General features: G+C 44.3%; 1 protein-coding gene across 1 annotated transcript in view; it reads left to right on the top strand.

Annotated features, from left to right (window-relative positions):
* Nucleotides 1-19,195, top strand: part of trit1 (tRNA isopentenyltransferase 1) — a 44,640-nt gene that overhangs the window by 19,930 nt on the left and 5,515 nt on the right. The window contains exons 3-8 of the mRNA XM_074613872.1: nt 4,175-4,273; nt 4,643-4,800; nt 5,641-5,783; nt 5,962-6,073; nt 10,614-10,726; nt 10,859-10,936. Coding sequence (XP_074469973.1) covers nt 4,175-4,273; nt 4,643-4,800; nt 5,641-5,783; nt 5,962-6,073; nt 10,614-10,726; nt 10,859-10,936 — 703 coding nt within the window. The remainder of the gene's footprint in view (nt 1-4,174; nt 4,274-4,642; nt 4,801-5,640; nt 5,784-5,961; nt 6,074-10,613; nt 10,727-10,858; nt 10,937-19,195) is intronic.

The following is a 19,195-nucleotide window of genomic DNA, read 5'->3' as shown; positions in this document are numbered from 1 at the left end:
TTGTAGTGTGTGACCCCCTGTCTCCAGTCAGTCATGTAGTGTGAAAACCACAACGACCAAAGACGATTAAAGACTCCCAATTACAAGACAGCAAGTTGTGTAGTGTGAACAGTAAAGCGATCTGACGACTTGGAAAGTAGAGACTGTGTATGTACCTCATACACTTTATATTAAATGACCACTGTTCGAGTGTATCATCATATCAACCACACTGGACTGAGTTACTGTAAATGATGACAAGAGGAAGAAATCCACTGAGCGGCGATGCTCTGATCTTAATACTGCTTTTGCAGTTCTCTTTATAATGTTACAGCCTGTTATTGACCTTAAGTGGTATTGTTGTTGTTCATCAAGTATTCTGCTGAGGCTCGTCTTTTATGGGCCATGTCATTACAGGGACAGTCCCAGCATGTTGAAGTTCTTGGTTTACTCCCTGGACACTGTTTTGCAACACTTCTGTCATGATCTATTACTCAATGTTCCTTTTTTAACATTGTTTTTCAAGTTAAATATTCTGAAACAAACTTACTCCCTCTGAAGATGAGACTGTCAACCCAATGCCACATTAACCCTCTGAGACCCGCGATCCCGACCCACTCTACTGTCTTTCAGAGACTGTAGCAGGTTCAGTTTTAGAGCCAGTGAAGATACAGATATATGAAACTATAGAAAACCAAAGGAATCCACTGGTATCATGTTATGCTAGCTAGTTGGGAAGGACCCTTGACCTCTGACCTCAAGATATATGAAAATGGGTTCAATGGGTACTTTATGATAATAACAGTTCTGATCGGTCAGGAATAGACGTGGTTTTAAATATTAATAGCTATTTCCAGACTGTGTGAGCTAATACAGACAAGAAACCTGATTCTCCTTTACAAGAATTCTCTACATGTTTACAGTCAGGCAGGTAAACTCATTAAAATTTGCAATAATTAAGATTAGTGTATATGATGGAAGAGACTGTGCAAAACACACTTTTCTTTGTACTTTATTTTTGCACTTTATAAAAATTCACTGAATCAGCAGAATTTCAGTCTGAGTTGAATATTTACAGCAAATGATGAAAGAAATAAGAAGAAATGAATGAATATTATTTATTTATATTATTATTTATTGTATTTAATTAGATATTCATTATTATGCACTGATTGTGGGAGAACTGGATCACCCAGATCGAACCCGTGCGTTCCACAACAGTAGACAACACTGACTACTGCGGTGGCGCTGAGAGCTCAAGCCCTCGCATTCATTCAGAAGGAAAAAGTCAATTTTTCCTTCAAGATGAATGACACATTGAAGACGTTTTTTATCTATAGGATAAGTCCAATTATTCACTATATGTGGGATAAACCGGAGCTCCCGGAGAAAACCCATAAACCACCTTACCACCTTACCACTTTACCACCTCGTCATGGCGGCGAGCATAGAAGAGAAGCACCTGCATACCATGCAGCACCTCTGTCTCGGTGGTGCCATCAGGTGACCTTTGACGGCGGAGACGATACGCTCTCCGACTGCCGGTTTACCCCCTTTCAAGGACACTAGCACCCACATCGCATTGCCCCACGTCTTAATCAGGTCCCGGTAAATGGCCTTTTCGATGTTTTCCAATGCTTCTGGGCTGGAATCGAAATCGAGACCCTCGACTTCGGCCCACGTTTGTTCAAAAAGGCGCTGGATGATGTCATGGACGTTTGAAAGGGTCCAGGTCACTTTTGCCTTCTTGAAGATCCGCGTGACCAGCCTCTCCAAGATCACCTCGACGCAGTTTTTTTTTTGTTCGTTCCGCGCTCGCCGTGCAGAGTCATCACGACTCTTCGTCACGGATACCGGGGCAGACGGTGCAGCGATTGCCAAAGGTTTCTTGGCCCTGGGCTTAGTCCCCAGTATGGCGTGTCTCATAGTGTCGACGAGGTCGTCGGACTGAAAGATCTGCCACCATCTGGCCAGACACAGGAAACCGAGCACCTTCCGCTGCAAGTCGGCGCGCATGTTGGCACGTATCACCGGCTCGGGGATGATCTCTGGCCCATGTGTGATGTGTTTGTAGAGGAGATCACTTAAGACCTTTGTGAACTCCAAGACTCGACCGGGGGGAATGTTTATGAGTGGAGCGCCGAGTCCCAGAAGATCGCGGTTTTCTGGTTGTTTCATCAGATCGTTAATCTTCTTCGTGAGAGACTTTGCCGACTCCCGGCTCTGAACTTTGGAGCCCCGGTGGAATCTTTTTCTCATCTGTGCCACAATGCGATGGATGCACGTTTTGGCAAAGCACTTCGCCAAAAGCTTCTTAATTTTGCTTCCGATGCTTTTCTTGGAGCGTTTGCTCTTCTGCGCCGACGGAGTCTGTCTTAGAGCATCTTCGGCGATACTCCGAGCAATTTCTTCCGCGACGTCTTCAATCTCCCGAGAGTTTTGAGACTGCAGCAACGTGTACTCAGAGTCCGGCACGTCAACCAAGAGAGGTTCGGTGATGTCGTTCAACTGCTTTTTGATGATGATTGTGACATTCATGATGTCTTTCATCTCAATCACGACGTCCGACGAAGGCGTCGCCGCATGGCGGACTTCGGCGTCTGAGGGTTCCGGTTCCACATCTGATTCCTCGCAGATGGTCCTCTGCTTGCGCGGTCGAGGCGAGAACACCGACTTCATCTTGCCGATGAACGCCTGGCACATTTTGCAGGCGTGCAGAATCATGCTGTTGAGTCTGCTGGGAGGAGTGAGGCGCTGGACTATGCCCTCGGGGCTGGAGAGGGCACTTCGGACGCTCTCCGAAACCTCTTCAGAGATCAATGTCGTCAAGCTTTTGGAGCTCGGACACTGAACCGAGACGTCGACGCCCAGAGCTTCGGCAAAACCATGAGAGATTGCGTCGCCCAGATTGATTTGGACGTCGTCCTCAGACGCCAGGGTCCTGCTCCCGAGAGATTTCAGGAAAGCTTTTGTCAAGGCCGCTGTCATGTCCAACAGCAACTCTCCCATCATGGTCATAGTGGCGTCGTCGGGGCTGCCGGATTTCAAAAATCCCCACTGATCCGCCGTCATCCCCTTAAAGAAGGAGTTGAGCAGCTTGGAAACAACGCGACGGACGTTGAACTCGGGCATGATGGCTTCTGGCTGGGAAGTTCTTGATGATACCATGATGCTGATTTATGGTCAATTCTTGTCGATGCTTCGTGGTTTTTGGAGAGAAATTCACTGCTTCTCTCAGTAGATAGTCTGATGAGTGAAAATAATGGTTAGTTGCAGCCCTAATTATTATTACCTAACATGTAAGCTGCATTTAAATGTTGAGGCTCATTTTAACTGCTTCATATACTGTTGGGAGGTTTAATCTAAAGCAATGCATTCATAAACTTCATACCTCTTTCTCTTGAGACAACTGCTTCTCTCAGTCGATGTGTTTCGTCTGATCGAGTCTTCAGATTCAACTACAGTTGTGTGATTCTGGGACTCTCTCCTGAATGTTACTCCTTTATGATGTCACCGCTCCTTTAATCCATCAGTGTTCCATCTAGTGATGTCACATGCAGTGATGATGTCACCACTGCTGTGATGTCACACTCCTTTAATCCATCAGTGTTCCATCTAGTGATGTCACGATGCAGTGATGATGTCACCACTGCTGTGATGTCACCCAAACACACACCTGCACACACACGTGCACACTGCGCACGCACACGCACACGCGCACACACACACACACACACACACACAGTGGAGACCTTCAGCTTTGCCTTCTTAAAGAAGCTTTTCTCTTTTTAATCACGACATCTCTCCTGTTCTGTGTGTCAGATCACTTGAATATATTTGAACACTTTATTTCAAGTAGGAACACTCAATTTTCTGTCTCATTTGGATCCTCATTGTATTCTTCAATGTGCATATAATATAAACGTACCATTTAACACATTCCTTTTGAAAATGCACAGTACACATTGATAGCCCGGGGAGTTGAATGCCATTTACAAAAATCGCGACCGGCAGCCGCTCACGGTGACTGATTGAATTAGAGCCGGCTGGAGTTGCTTTTTATGCCATTAAGGTGTGAATGCAATGAGCTCAACGGATCATTTAAAAAATGCTTTTAATTGTGGTGCACTCATGTAAAAACTGCCTAAAATAGCAACAGGTGAGACCACCAGTTTCCTCCTTAACAACCTCCAACATAGACGACATGCACGGCAGAAACAAGCTGCCAGTCGTTGTAGGAGGAACCAACTATTACATTGAGTCTCTGCTGTGGAGAGTCCTGCTGGATACAGGGGTGAGTACAACTCAAGATACACCTCCATTCATCCTCTCATGCCTCTCTGACACTGTTTATCTCATTTTATGTATTCATCTCTTATTTCTCTTCACCCATTTTTTTATACGTAAAAACGAGGTCCATATTAAACCAGTGTGTGCTACCTTCAGTGCTTAGTGATATTGTAATAAAACAAAAAATGTGACTTTGGTTTAATTTCTCAGTCGCCAAGACTTTTAAGGGCTGTGTCTTCATGCTGCTCTTCCATAGCACGCTATTTCTGACTCAATTCACTGCTCAAACAGGACATATTAATATCTTAAGGATGTGAAAGTTTGAGAGGAGCATTTGAAGGCTAACGCTAAATGAAAATGTGTCTCGCTGCAGCAGGAGAACGAGGAGCCAGGGGACGCAGGAGACGGGGCTCCAAACAGGAAGCTGGAGCTGGAGAAACTGGGAGGAGCTGAGCTACATAAGCGACTGGCAGAGGTGGACCCCAAAATGGCGGCGATGTTGCACCCTAACGACAAACGCAAGATAGCCAGGTGATGCAGCCGGTAATGTCTGCAAAAACTAACTTATACACTAAAACAGCACACCTTGGGATAATATGGTGTTTTTGTGTTATATGAGTGGCTCACAATATTGTTGAGTTTTCTCATGTTTTGTGCGAGATCCTGAAGGACTGTCGCTCTGTCTCAGGCTGACAGTCACAGTATACGGCCTCCATCCAGTCCACACTGACAGGACGAGTGTCTGTTTACACACACACACACACACACACACACAAGGCTTGATGAGTCGCAGTCAGCGCACTCTGGTCTTTTGTGCGAGCAGGTTAGGTTACTCTGTTCTTCTGGATGACAGGAGATGACAAGAATAATCTTTTCTTCATAACCTCGAGGCACGGCTAAAGGGTCTTGCCTGGATTTAAATCTCAGCGTCACAAAAGTTTGTTTAGCCCCGGCTGAATGTTGAAATTTGTGTCGGTGAGAAAAAGCGTGATTTGTTTTGCATCTTGTCATCATTATTTACATTATCCGTTGTTTTATCTCTTTTTCTTACCCTTGTCTTGTCTTTTTGAATTTATTGCTGCTGGTGTGTTAATCATTTAGACTAGACTCTAAATTTGCGCCTTAGAAGGGAGGTTGGGGATTTTCATTTACACTGGATTTCATGGATGAGTGGATGTTTAACTCATCTAATCTCAGTGTATCCACCGAGGCTTGACATACAGGGACTGGGATGTGAACTCATAGTATAGTGGAGATCTGGAGAACAACAAACAAAAATAAGAAACTTGTTTGTTAGGTGGTGTCTACACAGTGGAAAAAAGTTGTTTTATTTAACCACAAGAACTCTGGTTGTATGTTTGTTATCAACAGGAGTCTTCAAATCCACGAGGAGACCGGCGTCTCCCATAGCCGCTGGCTGGAGGAGCAAAGAGGGCAGGAGGGAGGCGATGGGCTGGGGGGGCCGCTGAGATACCCAGACCCCTGCATCCTCTGGCTGCACGCTGACATGGATGGTGAGGAGGGAGGAGTGTATGGATTTCCATTTTTACTGTTATTGCTATTTATTAAAACAACAAAAATGACAATGTTGCTATGGGAGCTTCAGCGCAGAATGAAATGTCATTTTTTTTTATGTGCGACTGTCTTATTATTTTGCTGGTGTTATATTCGTCCTTCTCTGTTCCCCTCCAGCTCTAGACAAGCGGTTGGATGCTCGTGTAGATGAGATGTTGTCCGCTGGACTCATAGAGGAGCTCAGAGACTTCCACGTTCGCTACAATCAGCAGAAAGTCCAGGATGACAGGTCAGCTGCAAAACATGTCCACGCTCCTGAACGAACACAGTCAACCCGATCCTGAATTAAATCATCTTTAAGTGCTTTCAAATGTTGTCACTGTTTCAGATTCTGTCTGGATAGTTGTTAAAAACATCGGGATTTTAGGAGCTTGTTTGCCAGTTATTGTGATAAGGGGAATCGTGTCAAAATATAAGTGTCATATGATGCAGGGATTACACATATTTGCTGAAAATCTTTTGTAAAAAAGAATATTGCATAAATTGAATGAATGCATGAAAAACGTTTAAAAAAAGAAGATCAAAATCAATGCAGCAGAATCAGATCTATTATGTTTTTATTCCATGCATTCTTCTTCCTTGTCAAAACCTGGCGCCTACATTACCCACAATGCAACTCGACCGCCAACAGTTTGGTCAAAGATGGTCGTGTCTAGAAGGTAACCCACAAATTGCAGAAAACCTTTATTTAACGTTTTTATAAATGAAATGCAACATAAAAACTATTCCGCATTCTACATTTAAATTATATAATTGTCTGAACCCCTGGTATACTGTATGTCGTATATAGCGAGACTCGCTGTCCACCAACCTATCCTAACCTTAACTATTAAAGGTCAATGCCTACCCTTAACCATTTTGCAAGAGATTCGCAAATTGTGGGTTACCGTCTAGACACAACTGTCAAAGATTCGGGTGATTTTCATTTTCAAACTTGTAGTCGACACTGCAGTTTATCGGACTTTGTGCAGCTCCCTCTGGAGACAGAAAACTTACACATACGTAACCTCCAAAACCTGCAAACAGACTTTGATGTGTAAAATCAGCGCAGTTCACCTTTAACACCCCCACAATGTTGCGTTATCCTCCCTTTACAAAGCCAAAAACATTCTGGTTACACATGGCTTGTGTTACTTGCAAGTCTTTAAAAATATCTTTTACCTTTTTTTAATTGCAGAAACAACCAAAATCCACCCTAAAAGATACAGAGTGGGGCTTTGTTATGTGGGCCAAAATCGTGCGTCATACTTGGGCTTTGGCCCTGTCGTCATCTATCGGCCCTATTAGGAGGATTCGGTGTCCGTGCAACAAGTTCAAGATCACATTCTCATCTTCCTATCTAAATGAGTGATCTAAACATCCAGTCTGGATCCAGACTCAACTCCTCTCTTTCATGTAACCAGGGCAGTAGGAGTGAAGTGAACTCGGTCAAGCAGCTATCCAGTTATTTATTTCTCCTTCCCAGTCTGACAGGTCACTCTGTTCTCTGCGCTGTTGTTTCCCAAAGGCCTGCAGACCAATTTAGATACAGCCCACACTGCTGCGAGTTTTTAGCTCAGATGGGACTGATATTTCTTCAGGATGTCCAGTGATTATTAATAATTGCGGAGATAAGCCCCCCCTTCATAGGACATTAGAGCTAACAGGGGAGTCTGGTGCTTATTATTACCTCAGCGCCTCACATTGAATGGACATCCTGGTGGAACAAATGACTTATGTTGTCTGTTAAAGATGCTATTTGAAGATAATGGTAATATGATTAAGATTGATATTTTGCCTTTTCGCACAAGTCGTCCCTGACATTTCCTTAACATTAACCTCATGACCGGTAGCAGACTGGAGCTACGTCACTCTTTCAGTGGTATGGACTGCACTGTTTCCTGTCCTGGTTACAAACAAATGGAGCATTTAACTTTGTAATAATTACAACTAAAGGACAAAACTTAAAGGGTAAAAACCAGCCCTATTTGAAAAAGACTTTTCTAATATGTTCTGATCTGCTTTGCTGACGGCTGAAACAGATCCAGTGTGTGAACGCTGCTGTGGGTCTCTGTTGGCAGCAGATATTGATATTGTATGTGTGTGATGGGGTGTGGCTGCGGGGAGTTGATGCACTGGTGGAACGGTGCCCAGGAAGCTGCCAATTCCCTTCTTCCGTCCCTCCTTTCTTTCATCACCCCATCCCACCTCATGCACCAGCAGCCTCCTCCTCCTCGCTCTCTTCATCCTCTCTCCCTCCATCTCTGCCACTATTGCCCTCTCAGCAATCTGATCACCCAAGCACTTTACTCCCTCCCTCCCCCCTCCTCTGTCTGTCTGTCTTTCTCTCCTTCACCCTCATGTCTCCATCCCCGGCTGGCTGCTGTGGCCAGACATCAAGGTCAAATCTCTCCCTCCCTTCCTCTGTCTTTCTTTTTCCTCCCTCCATTGACTCTACATTTCCTGTGCTCTGTTGCTATTCTCAAATTTCTGTCTCTGCCCGTCTAGCCAGATTTATTTTTGTTATTTCCTCCTCTTGTTTCTGTTACAAGTGTAACTTACGGACCAAAAATAGGGGATTATTCTTATTATAATGTTTGCTCTACACTTGGTATTAAGGAGGAAATGAAAGCGCTCTACATATGAGACAACATTGACAGCAAGAACGGTGAATTATAGGTAAAATAAAAGTCAAAACAAACGATTAGATAAAAGCAAGTAAATCAAAGTCAGTTCAAAAGAAACCTTGAATATTATTAGAAGAATACAATTCACATGCAAAAACATCCTGCCCATGACACAATTAGAAATCACTAACAACATCAGGCCTGTGGGAACATTACAGAAAGTGCTCTGAAATTGCAGTTTAATTGTACTTTTAGTATTTATTAGGAATGTAAACAGGGATATGAACCGATAATGGGCTCTAAATATATACAGAAGAACACTCAGCTCATATATTTCAGACAGGTGCGTACGAGAGGGACAAGTAGATAAGAAGCTGCAAACATACTCCTGCACACTTTTTAACTTGCAATAATACATTTATTTGCGACGTTTCAGTGCTCGACCTCCGTCAGGCAAATGATTAGTGACGATGAGAAGCCATCCTAAATAGGGAGTGGCTGTAAAGTCTGAAACCAATCACTTTCCACACGTACGATAGGAAGGCATAAATACCAAACATCAATTAACTATATAACGGTCTCTAATATCATACACGGAGCTATAAAAGTAAAAGAAAATCTGTAAAATAACAGTCAGAAATGTACCCTAAAATCCTCACATGGGCCGATTACCTTCAAACGAATGCTTAAACACCCAAAGGATAAACTGCATTTTCTTAAAGATACATTTTTAGGTCTACGTCTGGCACTGAAACGTCCCAAATAAATGCATTATTGCAAGTTAGACAGTGTGCAGGAGTCTGTTTGCAACTTTTTTATCTGCTCTGAACATACAGTATACAAACACTGATTTGTGATCTCCATCCAAAAGTCAATTTAGAAATCCTTGGGGGGGAAAAAAGATCAGATTCAGACTTTTTTACTTCAGTAATCCAGCAATTGTTGTCTTTTCAATGTAGTAGTATATTGTATAATACTACTAACGATTAAGTAGTCACTAATCGACTAACCGTTGCAGCTCTACTCCAGACCAACTTTACATTCATCTGGGCCTCCTCTCATTATAAACACCACCTCCATCAGTCTCTACAGAAAGTGTTCCATTAAATAGGTGCAGACTTGATCTTTCATCCATCAGGTCAACTGTTACGATCAAATTTTTGTCTTTTTCTTTTAGCAGTAGAAAGAAAAATGCCACCACAGCCGACCCCTACTGTTTTTGTAATCACTCTAAATTCAGAAAAGGTTCAGGTCATTGAACTTAACACGCACACCAATTGTGGAGCTATTACTAAAAATGTTGGAAAGGTACAGCTTGGGCCAGAACAGGCAGTGATGCTCAAATTGGGGTGATATGGTCTGATATTAATGGAAATATTCTGTCTTTACCGTCTGACGAGGTAACCGGTGGGCTTCTGCCCCAACCTGACGTCACTCCGGTCGGGCTACAGTCCCGGCACCCTAGGGTCTTCCTGCCACTATTTTTAATGCCACTCTGTCAGTTTGTCCCCCGGAGGGCCTCACATCTGCTCAGACTGATATTCTTTGTTCGGGGAGGGAAGCAGAGATAGAGGAGGAGGAGAAGGTGAAATGAGTCACCACCGGGTTGTCTAGAAATGTCAAGTTAGAGACGGAAACTTTTTTTTATTGATGGATAAAGTTTTGTTTTCTCCTCTCCTCTCCTCTCCTCTCCTCTCCTCTCCTCTCCTCTCCTCTCCTCTCCTCTCCTCTCCTCTCCTCTCCTCTCCTCTCCTCTGTCCTCTCCTCTCTTCTCCTCTGTCCTCTCCTCTCCTCTCTTCTCCTCTGTCCTCTCCTCTCCTGCCCTCTCCTCTGTCCTCTCCTCTCCTCTCGTCTCCTCTGTCCTCTCCTCTGTCCTCTCCTCTCCTCTCCTCTCCTCTCCTCTCCTCTCCTCTCCTCTCCTCTCCTCTGTCCTCTCCTCTGTCCTCTCCTCTCCTCTCGTCTCGTCTCGTCTTGTCTCGTCTCCTCTCCTCTGTCCTCTCCTCTCCTCTCCTCTGTCATCTCCTCTCCTCTGTCATCTCCTCTCCTCTGTCCTCTCCTCTCCTCTGTCCTCTCCTCTCCCCTCCCCTCTCCTCTCCTCTCCTTTCCTCTCCTCTCCTCTCCTCTCCTCTCCTCTCCTCTCCTCTCCTCTCCTCTCCTCTGCAGTCAGAACTATCAACATGGGATTTTCCAGTCGATCGGTTTCAAGGAGTTTCACGACTACCTGACCGCTCTTGAAAGCAGCACCCAGCAGGAGAAGGACACACTACGAGACAAAGGTCAGAGAGATACTTGATCAAAGTCATACCCGAGACGGTTTCAGATTGGTGGACTGGTTGACTGATCAACCAGAAGATTTTTTTCTCCTGTGTCCTCTTCATCTATAACAGCCTCCTTTTAACTCTTTCTAGGTATAGAAGCTTTGAAGATTGCCACGAGGCGCTACGCACGCAAACAGAATAAATGGGTCCGTAACCGCTTCCTTAAACGTGAGTACTCAGCTCATGTGGTATGACTTTGTGTGTGTGTGTGTGTGTGTGTGTGTGTGTGTGTGTGTGTGTGTGTGTGTGTGTGTGTGTGTGTGTGTGTGTGTGTGTGTGTGTGTGTGTGTGTGTGTGTGTGTGTGTGTGTGTGTGTGTGTGTGTGTGTGTGTGTGTGTGTGTGTGTGTGTGTGTGTCTGTGTGTTTGTCCTCCACAGTCCAGTTCCTTAGCAATCAGCACTCTCTTTAACAAGCTGGGATTCATGCACAATAAGCCTCTCAGACACCGTGTTGTGTTACAGGTGTAGTGTGTTTGTGTCCGTGTGTCTGTGTGCACAGCAGGATTGGGGCGATGTCACTTTCAAAACAATCATTACAAGTGAATTGCTTTTGCTTTTTTACTCATCACATATTTTTAAGTGAAGCTTTTTTTATTTATTACTTTTACTTGAAAATGCATTTTTCTTCTTCCTGACTTTCCTAAGGATTCATTTTTGTATGAAACATTTACAGCCTCTTTAATATTTTCTTATGGTTAAATGAAGAGTTCAACAGCGAATATGCTTTTTGTCTTTCTTGCTGAGAGTTAGATGCGAAGATTGATACCACTCTCATGTCTGTATGCTAATTAGGAAGCTACAGTCGGGAACTTATATTAACATAAATACTGCAAACAAAGGGGAAACAGGTAGCCTGGCTCTCCAAAGGGAACAAAATCGGCCTCATTTTGTGTGTTAAATCCGTACAATAACTTAAAGGAACAGTGTGTAATATTTTGGAGAATCTATTAGCAGAAATATAATATAATATTCATAACTATGCTTTCTTTAGTGTATAATCACCTGAAACTAAGAATCGTTATGTTTTCGTTATCTTAGAATGAACCCTTCATATCTACATAGGGAGTGGGTCCTCTTCACGGAGACAAACTAGAGAGAGCCTTTTTGCGGTTTTACGATACCTGAAGGCCACAGTAGATTCTCTGTTCACGCTTGTGAAACTGCGGTAACGTGAGTTGCAGAGTGCAAAACCGTTGTACCGCCAACCGCCGTCTGACTTCCGTTGCACCTAAAGTAGTGTTATTATGGTGGGGATGGCCTCTGAGCGAGGAGAACGACCACGGTTTTGCACTCGGCGGCTCGCGTTACTGAGTCTTTGAAAGGGAGGAGTGAGCAGAGCGGTGCCCTGCAATCTACATCCACACCACTAGATGCCGCCAAATCCTACACAATGCACCTTTTAAATGTAAAAATGACAAATTGTCATTGCTGTCTTTTTACAGGGGTTATGTGCCCACAGAGCCAGGCTAATTATTTCCTGTCTGTAAGCAATGCTAAACTAACCATCTCCTGGCTGTACCTTTAAAATATAGCGTACATTTATGAGCAAAAAAAACAAATAAGAACTATTCCTTTTGATAGGTTTGATTTTTTGCAACAAGAACTTTCATACTCAAAATGGCATGTTGATTTGAAAACACGACCATGTTTCCTTAAAAATAAAAGCGCATTTGATAGCATTATATATTTAAATTGTGGAAATCACCAGATTAATTTATTCACTGGCACAGAATTGGATTAAATTTTCTGCACCGTGTGTGTGTGAGCTGCTGTGACGTTACAGAGGGGATACTGTTTCAAGATCCATCTCCAGTGTATACCTGCAGCTAAGACGCTTTAATGCTTTTTTTTCCAGCACCAAGTCCCTTGTGGCACCAAATGTATAGAAATGAACTATAGTGGTTGGTTCTGGCACTGCAGAATGGATAAATGGATTCAACACAGCCAAGATCAACCAGTGTTTGGCAGGTAGTGATTTCCCACCCTGGTCGCAACCCCTGGAAGTCAGACGTGTTTTAAAATGTATATAAAGGCCGAGTGTGTTTCTCCGTCCCGAAAAGGAAACCTGGCCTTAGTGTCCCACCAGCAGTTTGCCCTGTAGTAACCCAGCCGCCTAATCCTGTTAGGCCCAAGTGGCTTAGGCCACGCCAGGCCCTAAACCTCAATACCCCTCTTTCTGACTGCCCGCTGCACGCACCATATGGTCTTCATCACATGTGTTCCTGCACTTTTACATATGCAGTAATCCGTCTGAACTTGTCTTTGCTTCTGCGCATGCATGTGTCTCTGTCTGTGTGTGTTGTAACTGACCTTGAAGACCCTGCTTATAGACTCAATTCAAAACAATCCGCAAGACGGTTCTCTGCGGCATCAGGCCTGACAGTGCAGGTGGCAGCAGATGAGATCAGCTCTCTTAAAAGTCTGAAACTCTTCTCTATATCCTATGAATTCTCCCAGGAAAAAAACTTAGTGGTTATTACAGCTATTGGTTGTGATATGGTATGCGCTGGCACTCCTCAAAAAAATCACACAAATTACTATGAAAGTGTGCATGTCAGTCTTGTTTTGTTTATTAACGAGTCCATTTTTTAATGTCCTTTGTAACAATAATACATTTTATTTACCACCTCTGCTGTAGAGATTTGGAAATATGAGAACAAAGATCAGTCAGGACAAGAAGAAAGAGCCTCCTACAGCTCTCCAAACAGAAATACCTGTTGTAGTTTCTGCTATACAGTTCACACAGCAGCAGCTACAGGGATCTGCAGAAAACTACTTTCTATGTTTACTCTAAAGTTGTATGAGGTACTTAGTATCCATAGTCAGTGTGTTACCTACAGTAGATGGCGGGAAGCTTGCCCCCAGTTTGGAGAAACAGACAGGAGTTACCGCACGGGAGCAAAGCAATGTACCGCTGCGAACGGGGACTTCAGCGAAACGTAGTTTAGCTACCTGAAAGAAAGGCTCACCTGAAAAAAATCGATATTCGTTTAAGTGTTTTTAGAATATTTTCACTTGCCGTCAGACAGCCCTTTCCAACAGCGAACTGAACTGAAAGTGACACTTATCTATGCTTATCTATCGCTTTGCTCCCGTGCTGGTACTCCTGTCTGTTGTCAACCGTCATCTACTGTAGGTAATACACTGGCTATGGATAAGTACTTCATACAACCCCACTTCAAAACACCTGAACTATCCCTTTTAAGGTGTTAAAGGGAAATTCTGATATTTGTCAACCTGGGTTTTAGTGGGCGTTCAGACAGAAATCAATAATTTAATAACAATAATTTAATCTTTTGTCTTTGATCTGAGCAATGAGCTCTTTTACAGCTTTCAAAAAAAGCTTCAAACTCTTTTCTTGAGTCCGACTGAAAGTGAACTTGCAAAGTAGTCCCCTGGAAGTCCATGTAGCTGCTGTAGTGAACTAAATAGCAAGCTTACATCTTTCTAGTATGATTTCTGTTAAATCTGTGTTTTTTGGAAAGTGGTAGGAAGCTTGCTCCTTAGTCCCAACAAACATTATTCTTGCTGGAGTCCATGTTTCCCAAATCTCTACATCTGAGTGGGTGAATAAAACGTAATGTTAAAGGTGCTCTATACGATATCCAGAGCATTAATAAAGCATCAAGCAACTACTTGTTATGTAGAGATTTAGAGGAGTAATGTCTACCTGAGGAAAGAATGAAGTCTCAATCCGTGTGTCTACGTGCTTCTTCTGTGCTTCGTTGACATAGCCGCGTGTGTTTTTAGTACATGTTTGTGCATGTGAGCGCGCCCCACTGGCTGGCTCATGGCCGCTGCTCTGCACTGCGCTCATACGGCGGTTACAGCTGATAACGCCATCCCGACCGCTGCCGTTGCAGAAGGGTAGCGCCCACCATCCGGTCCCCCCCTCAGGTTAACACTTTTAGCTCTGTAGGTACTGCTTTCACTTTTAGCACTGTTAGCACTGTCAGCACCGTTAGCTGCGGAGGCAATAGATATGCTCTCAATATAGCACCTTTAAATGCTGTAATTTTCCTGTAAAAGATCTTGTTTCTGTTCACACATAAACCAAGCTCTCCAGGATCATAGAACCACATGTTAATATCTATTTCAGATGTATTTTTTCAGTGTCAGACATCCTCGTCCTTGTGCCCACCCCTGGCTTGGATCGTCCTAACCCAGGGGTTTTGCTCTTTAACCCCGCTCATCCCACCTTTTCTGTCTGCATCGTCTGTGTTCACCTCGCTCCCTCGCTGTGACTGCTGACCTCTTTTCTGTTTCGTCTGAGCCACACACACGCACACTCACACACACATGCCGGCAGGCCTCAGCTGAGCTGGCTAATCTCTTGAAGCATTACAGAGCTGCCGGGAATTTGCCCCGACCACACAAACTCGGGCAATGGGGTCACCGGGGGCTACGCAGACCAACCCAAGCACACAGAGACTAGTGGGTCAAAGGGAAAGACGAATTGGAGATGACAGAGGGCCTCAGTCAGGCAAACAAGTCGGTCAGAAAAGCTAGAAAATGACCTGAGTGATGTAAATATACAGAACGCTGAATCGTATATCTGGAAGGTACAAGTTTAACCCAGTTTTACGGTGCACAGATTTCAACAGCGACTGTCAGTGAGGGAGCAGGTGGGCGTTCGGTATCTTAAATACATTTCAACTGGATACAGGGTTCTTGATGGACTCAACTGTGGTTGCTGTGGGGATTTAAGCGCCAGGTCAGCAGGCTCAAATTAAATCAAGCTTAATTTGTCTTGCCTTTAAGTGCGTCTGTATGTGGGTGTACGCTTATGGTCTGTGTGGATATAGGGGAATGGTTAATTAGTAGATTTAATTACCCATAAAGAAAATGGTAATTTGAGGTTATATTAATGTTAATAAGTGCCGCATTTTATAAAAGTTTTTTATTTTTTTTTAATTCCCCCAAAGACATGCACACACACACTCTGCCTGTAACCAGGATATGCAGGTGTAGTTTGGCTGAGGCCCCGTGAGTGTTAAGTAACAGGGGTGTAGGTATCTTTTAGTCCCAAGAGAAAGAGAGAGAGAGAGAGAGAGAGTGAGTGAAGGATGGAGGGAGACGGAGAGAGACAAGAGCGACACATGGGTAGCTGGGTGGATGGAGAGTGAAGGTAATCTGATCTAGCTGGGGCAACAGGTGTGGGGCGAGTTTACACACCCCTTGTTTTCTAGCAAGTGCGAAGCTTTCATGTACGCATACACACAAACGCAACCTCCACCCGAGGGGTTAAAGTCAAGCCAGGGTTGCGGTCGCCTCAAAGACCTCTCTGTCACCTCCACTACAGAAGGTGGAGGTGACAGAGGGTTAAAAGGAGATATAGTATTAGGTACTTTTCCATCCTTTTCCAATGATTGGAAATGCCAGAAATTGAAAAACAAGAAAGATAAGAAAAGGGTTGCCACTCCTAGAGAATCCCCCATGAATAAAGAATAAGGATAAAAATAAAGAATAAAAATAGCAACAGTGTCGTAGGGGTATGCGACTGCAACGTCCTTGGTTCGAGTCAATATTGTCAGACGTTTGCTCAAAACTTGCACAGCATTTTAATGGAAACTTAAACCTGCAATAACAATTTTTTTGGGGGGGTAGCAGAAAGAAGCTGTGAACACAACATTGACATATCATCACCCTTTTAGATTAATATGGCGAACTCACTATACATCCAGACGTTACGGGGCAACATTAGCATTCATTTGGAGTCATGTCCTCCTTTACACCTGGCATTAAAATGCATCTCGTATCCAGATTGTATCTAGATGTGATTTAACTTGATCACCATTTACACCACTGCCGGAGAGGCGGTGCGTAATGTGCAGACACACCAGTCTCAAAACGCTGCCGTTTAGGGGGAGAGGGCCTGCAAACGTGAGGTACGTCTAAACTCACACGGACAGAGTGGCAGTGATCTCTCTGCTCATGGCAGTCCAGTGACCGGAGGAGCGCTGGGAGTGCGCTGCAGATTGAGCCAGATTAAGCTTCGAATTTTCGCTGTTGATGAGGCCTACTACCGAAGCTCTGGAGCCCAGAAAATGGTACTCCATACAGCCCTAGCATTACATATTTCCGCACATGTAGTTGTTGTATGTGGATTGAAAATGCAATTGCATTTACACTTGTGTTCAATGTGGTCACAATGTGACCACCTCCTGAGGTGGTTTAGATCGGATCAAAATCAGTTCTCAATGCGTTAGGTTGCATTTACACCTGTACTTTCATGTGGTCAAGCGTTATCCGACTGCAATCCGATATCCCAAAACACACTTAGTGTCAGGTGTAAAGGAGTCTTTTTGTGTCCACTCTGAATACACGTCCAGTATTCACTCTTCTTTTAGCTCTGTTTTTTTTGTGTCTACCAACCCCCTGTGGAAAAATTATCTCTTTAGCAGCTAAATGCTCCACTTTGTTAGCTGGTCGCTCACTTTGTCTACCTTTTTGGTGCTGGGTATGTAGCGTATCTAGTTTTCAGAGCTTTTTGTCTAAAAGCAGCTGCCTGCTCAATCCAAATACGCCGCCATGAGAGTGGTGAGAGTGAACCGAAACATTGAGCTAAAAGACACTAGAATGCTCTGTAGAGCTGAATGAATGATGAACTTCTCACATCCAAGCACTCATGCAATCCATTGTTGAGAAATCTAGAAATATTGACTATAGCAGCTTTAATAGATGAAGGGTGAAGGAGAAGAAGCTCCATAATGGATGGAGTGACAGATAATATATTGGGGGATTCCCTTCAGTCGTAGCTCACCGATCAGCCAGTTCAAATGAATCCTCAATTTGGCAGAATCCTCAGAAAGATCTTTGACCTCTACTTGACCTGCTGCAGAAACATAAACAACAGAGAGCGAAGGAGGTGAGGGAGACAAAAAGTGGAAGAGGAACTATAGGAAAGAGGAAGGAGGCTGTTGAGTGAACGGAGGCAGCTGGCGTGTCCCAGTGTGGACGACAGCCAGAGAAGCACAGCTGGGCCGGAGGGGGGACGGGGGACGGGAGGGGGGACGCTGGTAGTTGAGTTTTTATAGCAAAGCACACACTGGCGCACATCCTCACTTAACAAACACAAGGATGACGCAGCAAATGACTCCTGGCCCGTTTGTTGCAACAGGTGGACTACTGTTTCAACACACACACACACACACACACACACACACACACACACACACACACACACACACACACACACACACACAACACTGGCAAGCAGCTGCCCAGCGACAGGAGATGCTCTTTCTTGTTGGCAAAGCGATCTCCCCTGTGTGTTTGAAAGGCAACGTTCAGTGTGTGTGTGTGTGTGTGTGTGTGTGTGTGTGTGTGTGTGTGTGTGTGTGTGTGTGTGTGTGTGTGTGTGTGTGTGTGTGTGTGTGTGTGTGTGTGTGTGTGTGTGTGTGTGTCGACCACCCTGCTCTTTGTCCCTTCAGAGTTTCTTATCAACCCTCATTCACTACAGAGTGGATTAGCAGAGTTCAATTTCACCAGATCCCAAACAAGAACAGTGGAGGCGGAGCGGGGGGGGGTTCCATCCAGCATCTGGCAACCCACCATACACTCTCCCCCTTTTATTTACTACTCTGCCCAGTGGGAGGTTGGTGGTTGGAGGGCGGGGGGGTGTTGATAAAAGAGATAAAAACAAGAGATAAAAGAACAAAGTAAAGAGGGAGGGATGGCGGGACAGGAGGTGAAGTATTTATTAGAGCACCTAAAGGAGAGAGCTCCAGCTCTGCGTCTGGTATAGGTATGCCAGGTGACGCTCGCCGCCCCCACCTGCCTGCTATTGTGCCACAACACACAAAAGACTTCCCCTCTGCCACACAGAGAAACACACACAAAGTAACCACACTAGTGAAACCTGAGGCTTTGATTAACAGTCACTGGTGTTTTTTTTGACACACACACTTAACAAATTGTCTGTATAAACACACACTGGGAAGCAAAATGATGCAGGTGCAGGAGCGCTTAGACGTTGCCATGAAGGATCTTTGTGTTTATTTTGCTTTTGTCAGCAATTCAATTAAGCAGAGCCGGCCCTCGACAGGACATTAATGAAATACATCACATGTTTTGGCTGACGGTGAATTAAACCAACGGTATGCAAATTTAAACCAGAGGGAGTTGGAAAAAAATGCAACTCGTGCCAAGAAGCAGGCCGGAATTTAAGTTCATACTTGTCAGGCGTGGATGTGTGAAGACTCTCATTGTTCCCACACACACACTCCTTCCTCTGACAGAGTCAATGCAGTTAGTTACAGTATACAGATGACCAAGTTATACAGTTGCCGCTCTGTATTCCCCTGTAATGATGGAGCCCCAGACAGTTCCCAGCAGAGTTAGTAACTCCAGTCTGTTGGGCGTCTGCTGCAGTCCAGTCTGTGTGTGGAAAGGATTAAGCCATAATTGAGTTGTGCCTTAAAGGTTA

The sequence above is a fragment of the Sebastes fasciatus genome, chromosome 17 (genome assembly GCF_043250625.1).
Source record: "Sebastes fasciatus isolate fSebFas1 chromosome 17, fSebFas1.pri, whole genome shotgun sequence".
Classification (NCBI taxonomy): Eukaryota; Metazoa; Chordata; class Actinopteri; order Perciformes; family Sebastidae; genus Sebastes; species Sebastes fasciatus.
The sequence above is the reverse complement of the archived record's forward strand: the minus strand, read 5'-3'. Positions and strand labels throughout refer to the sequence as shown.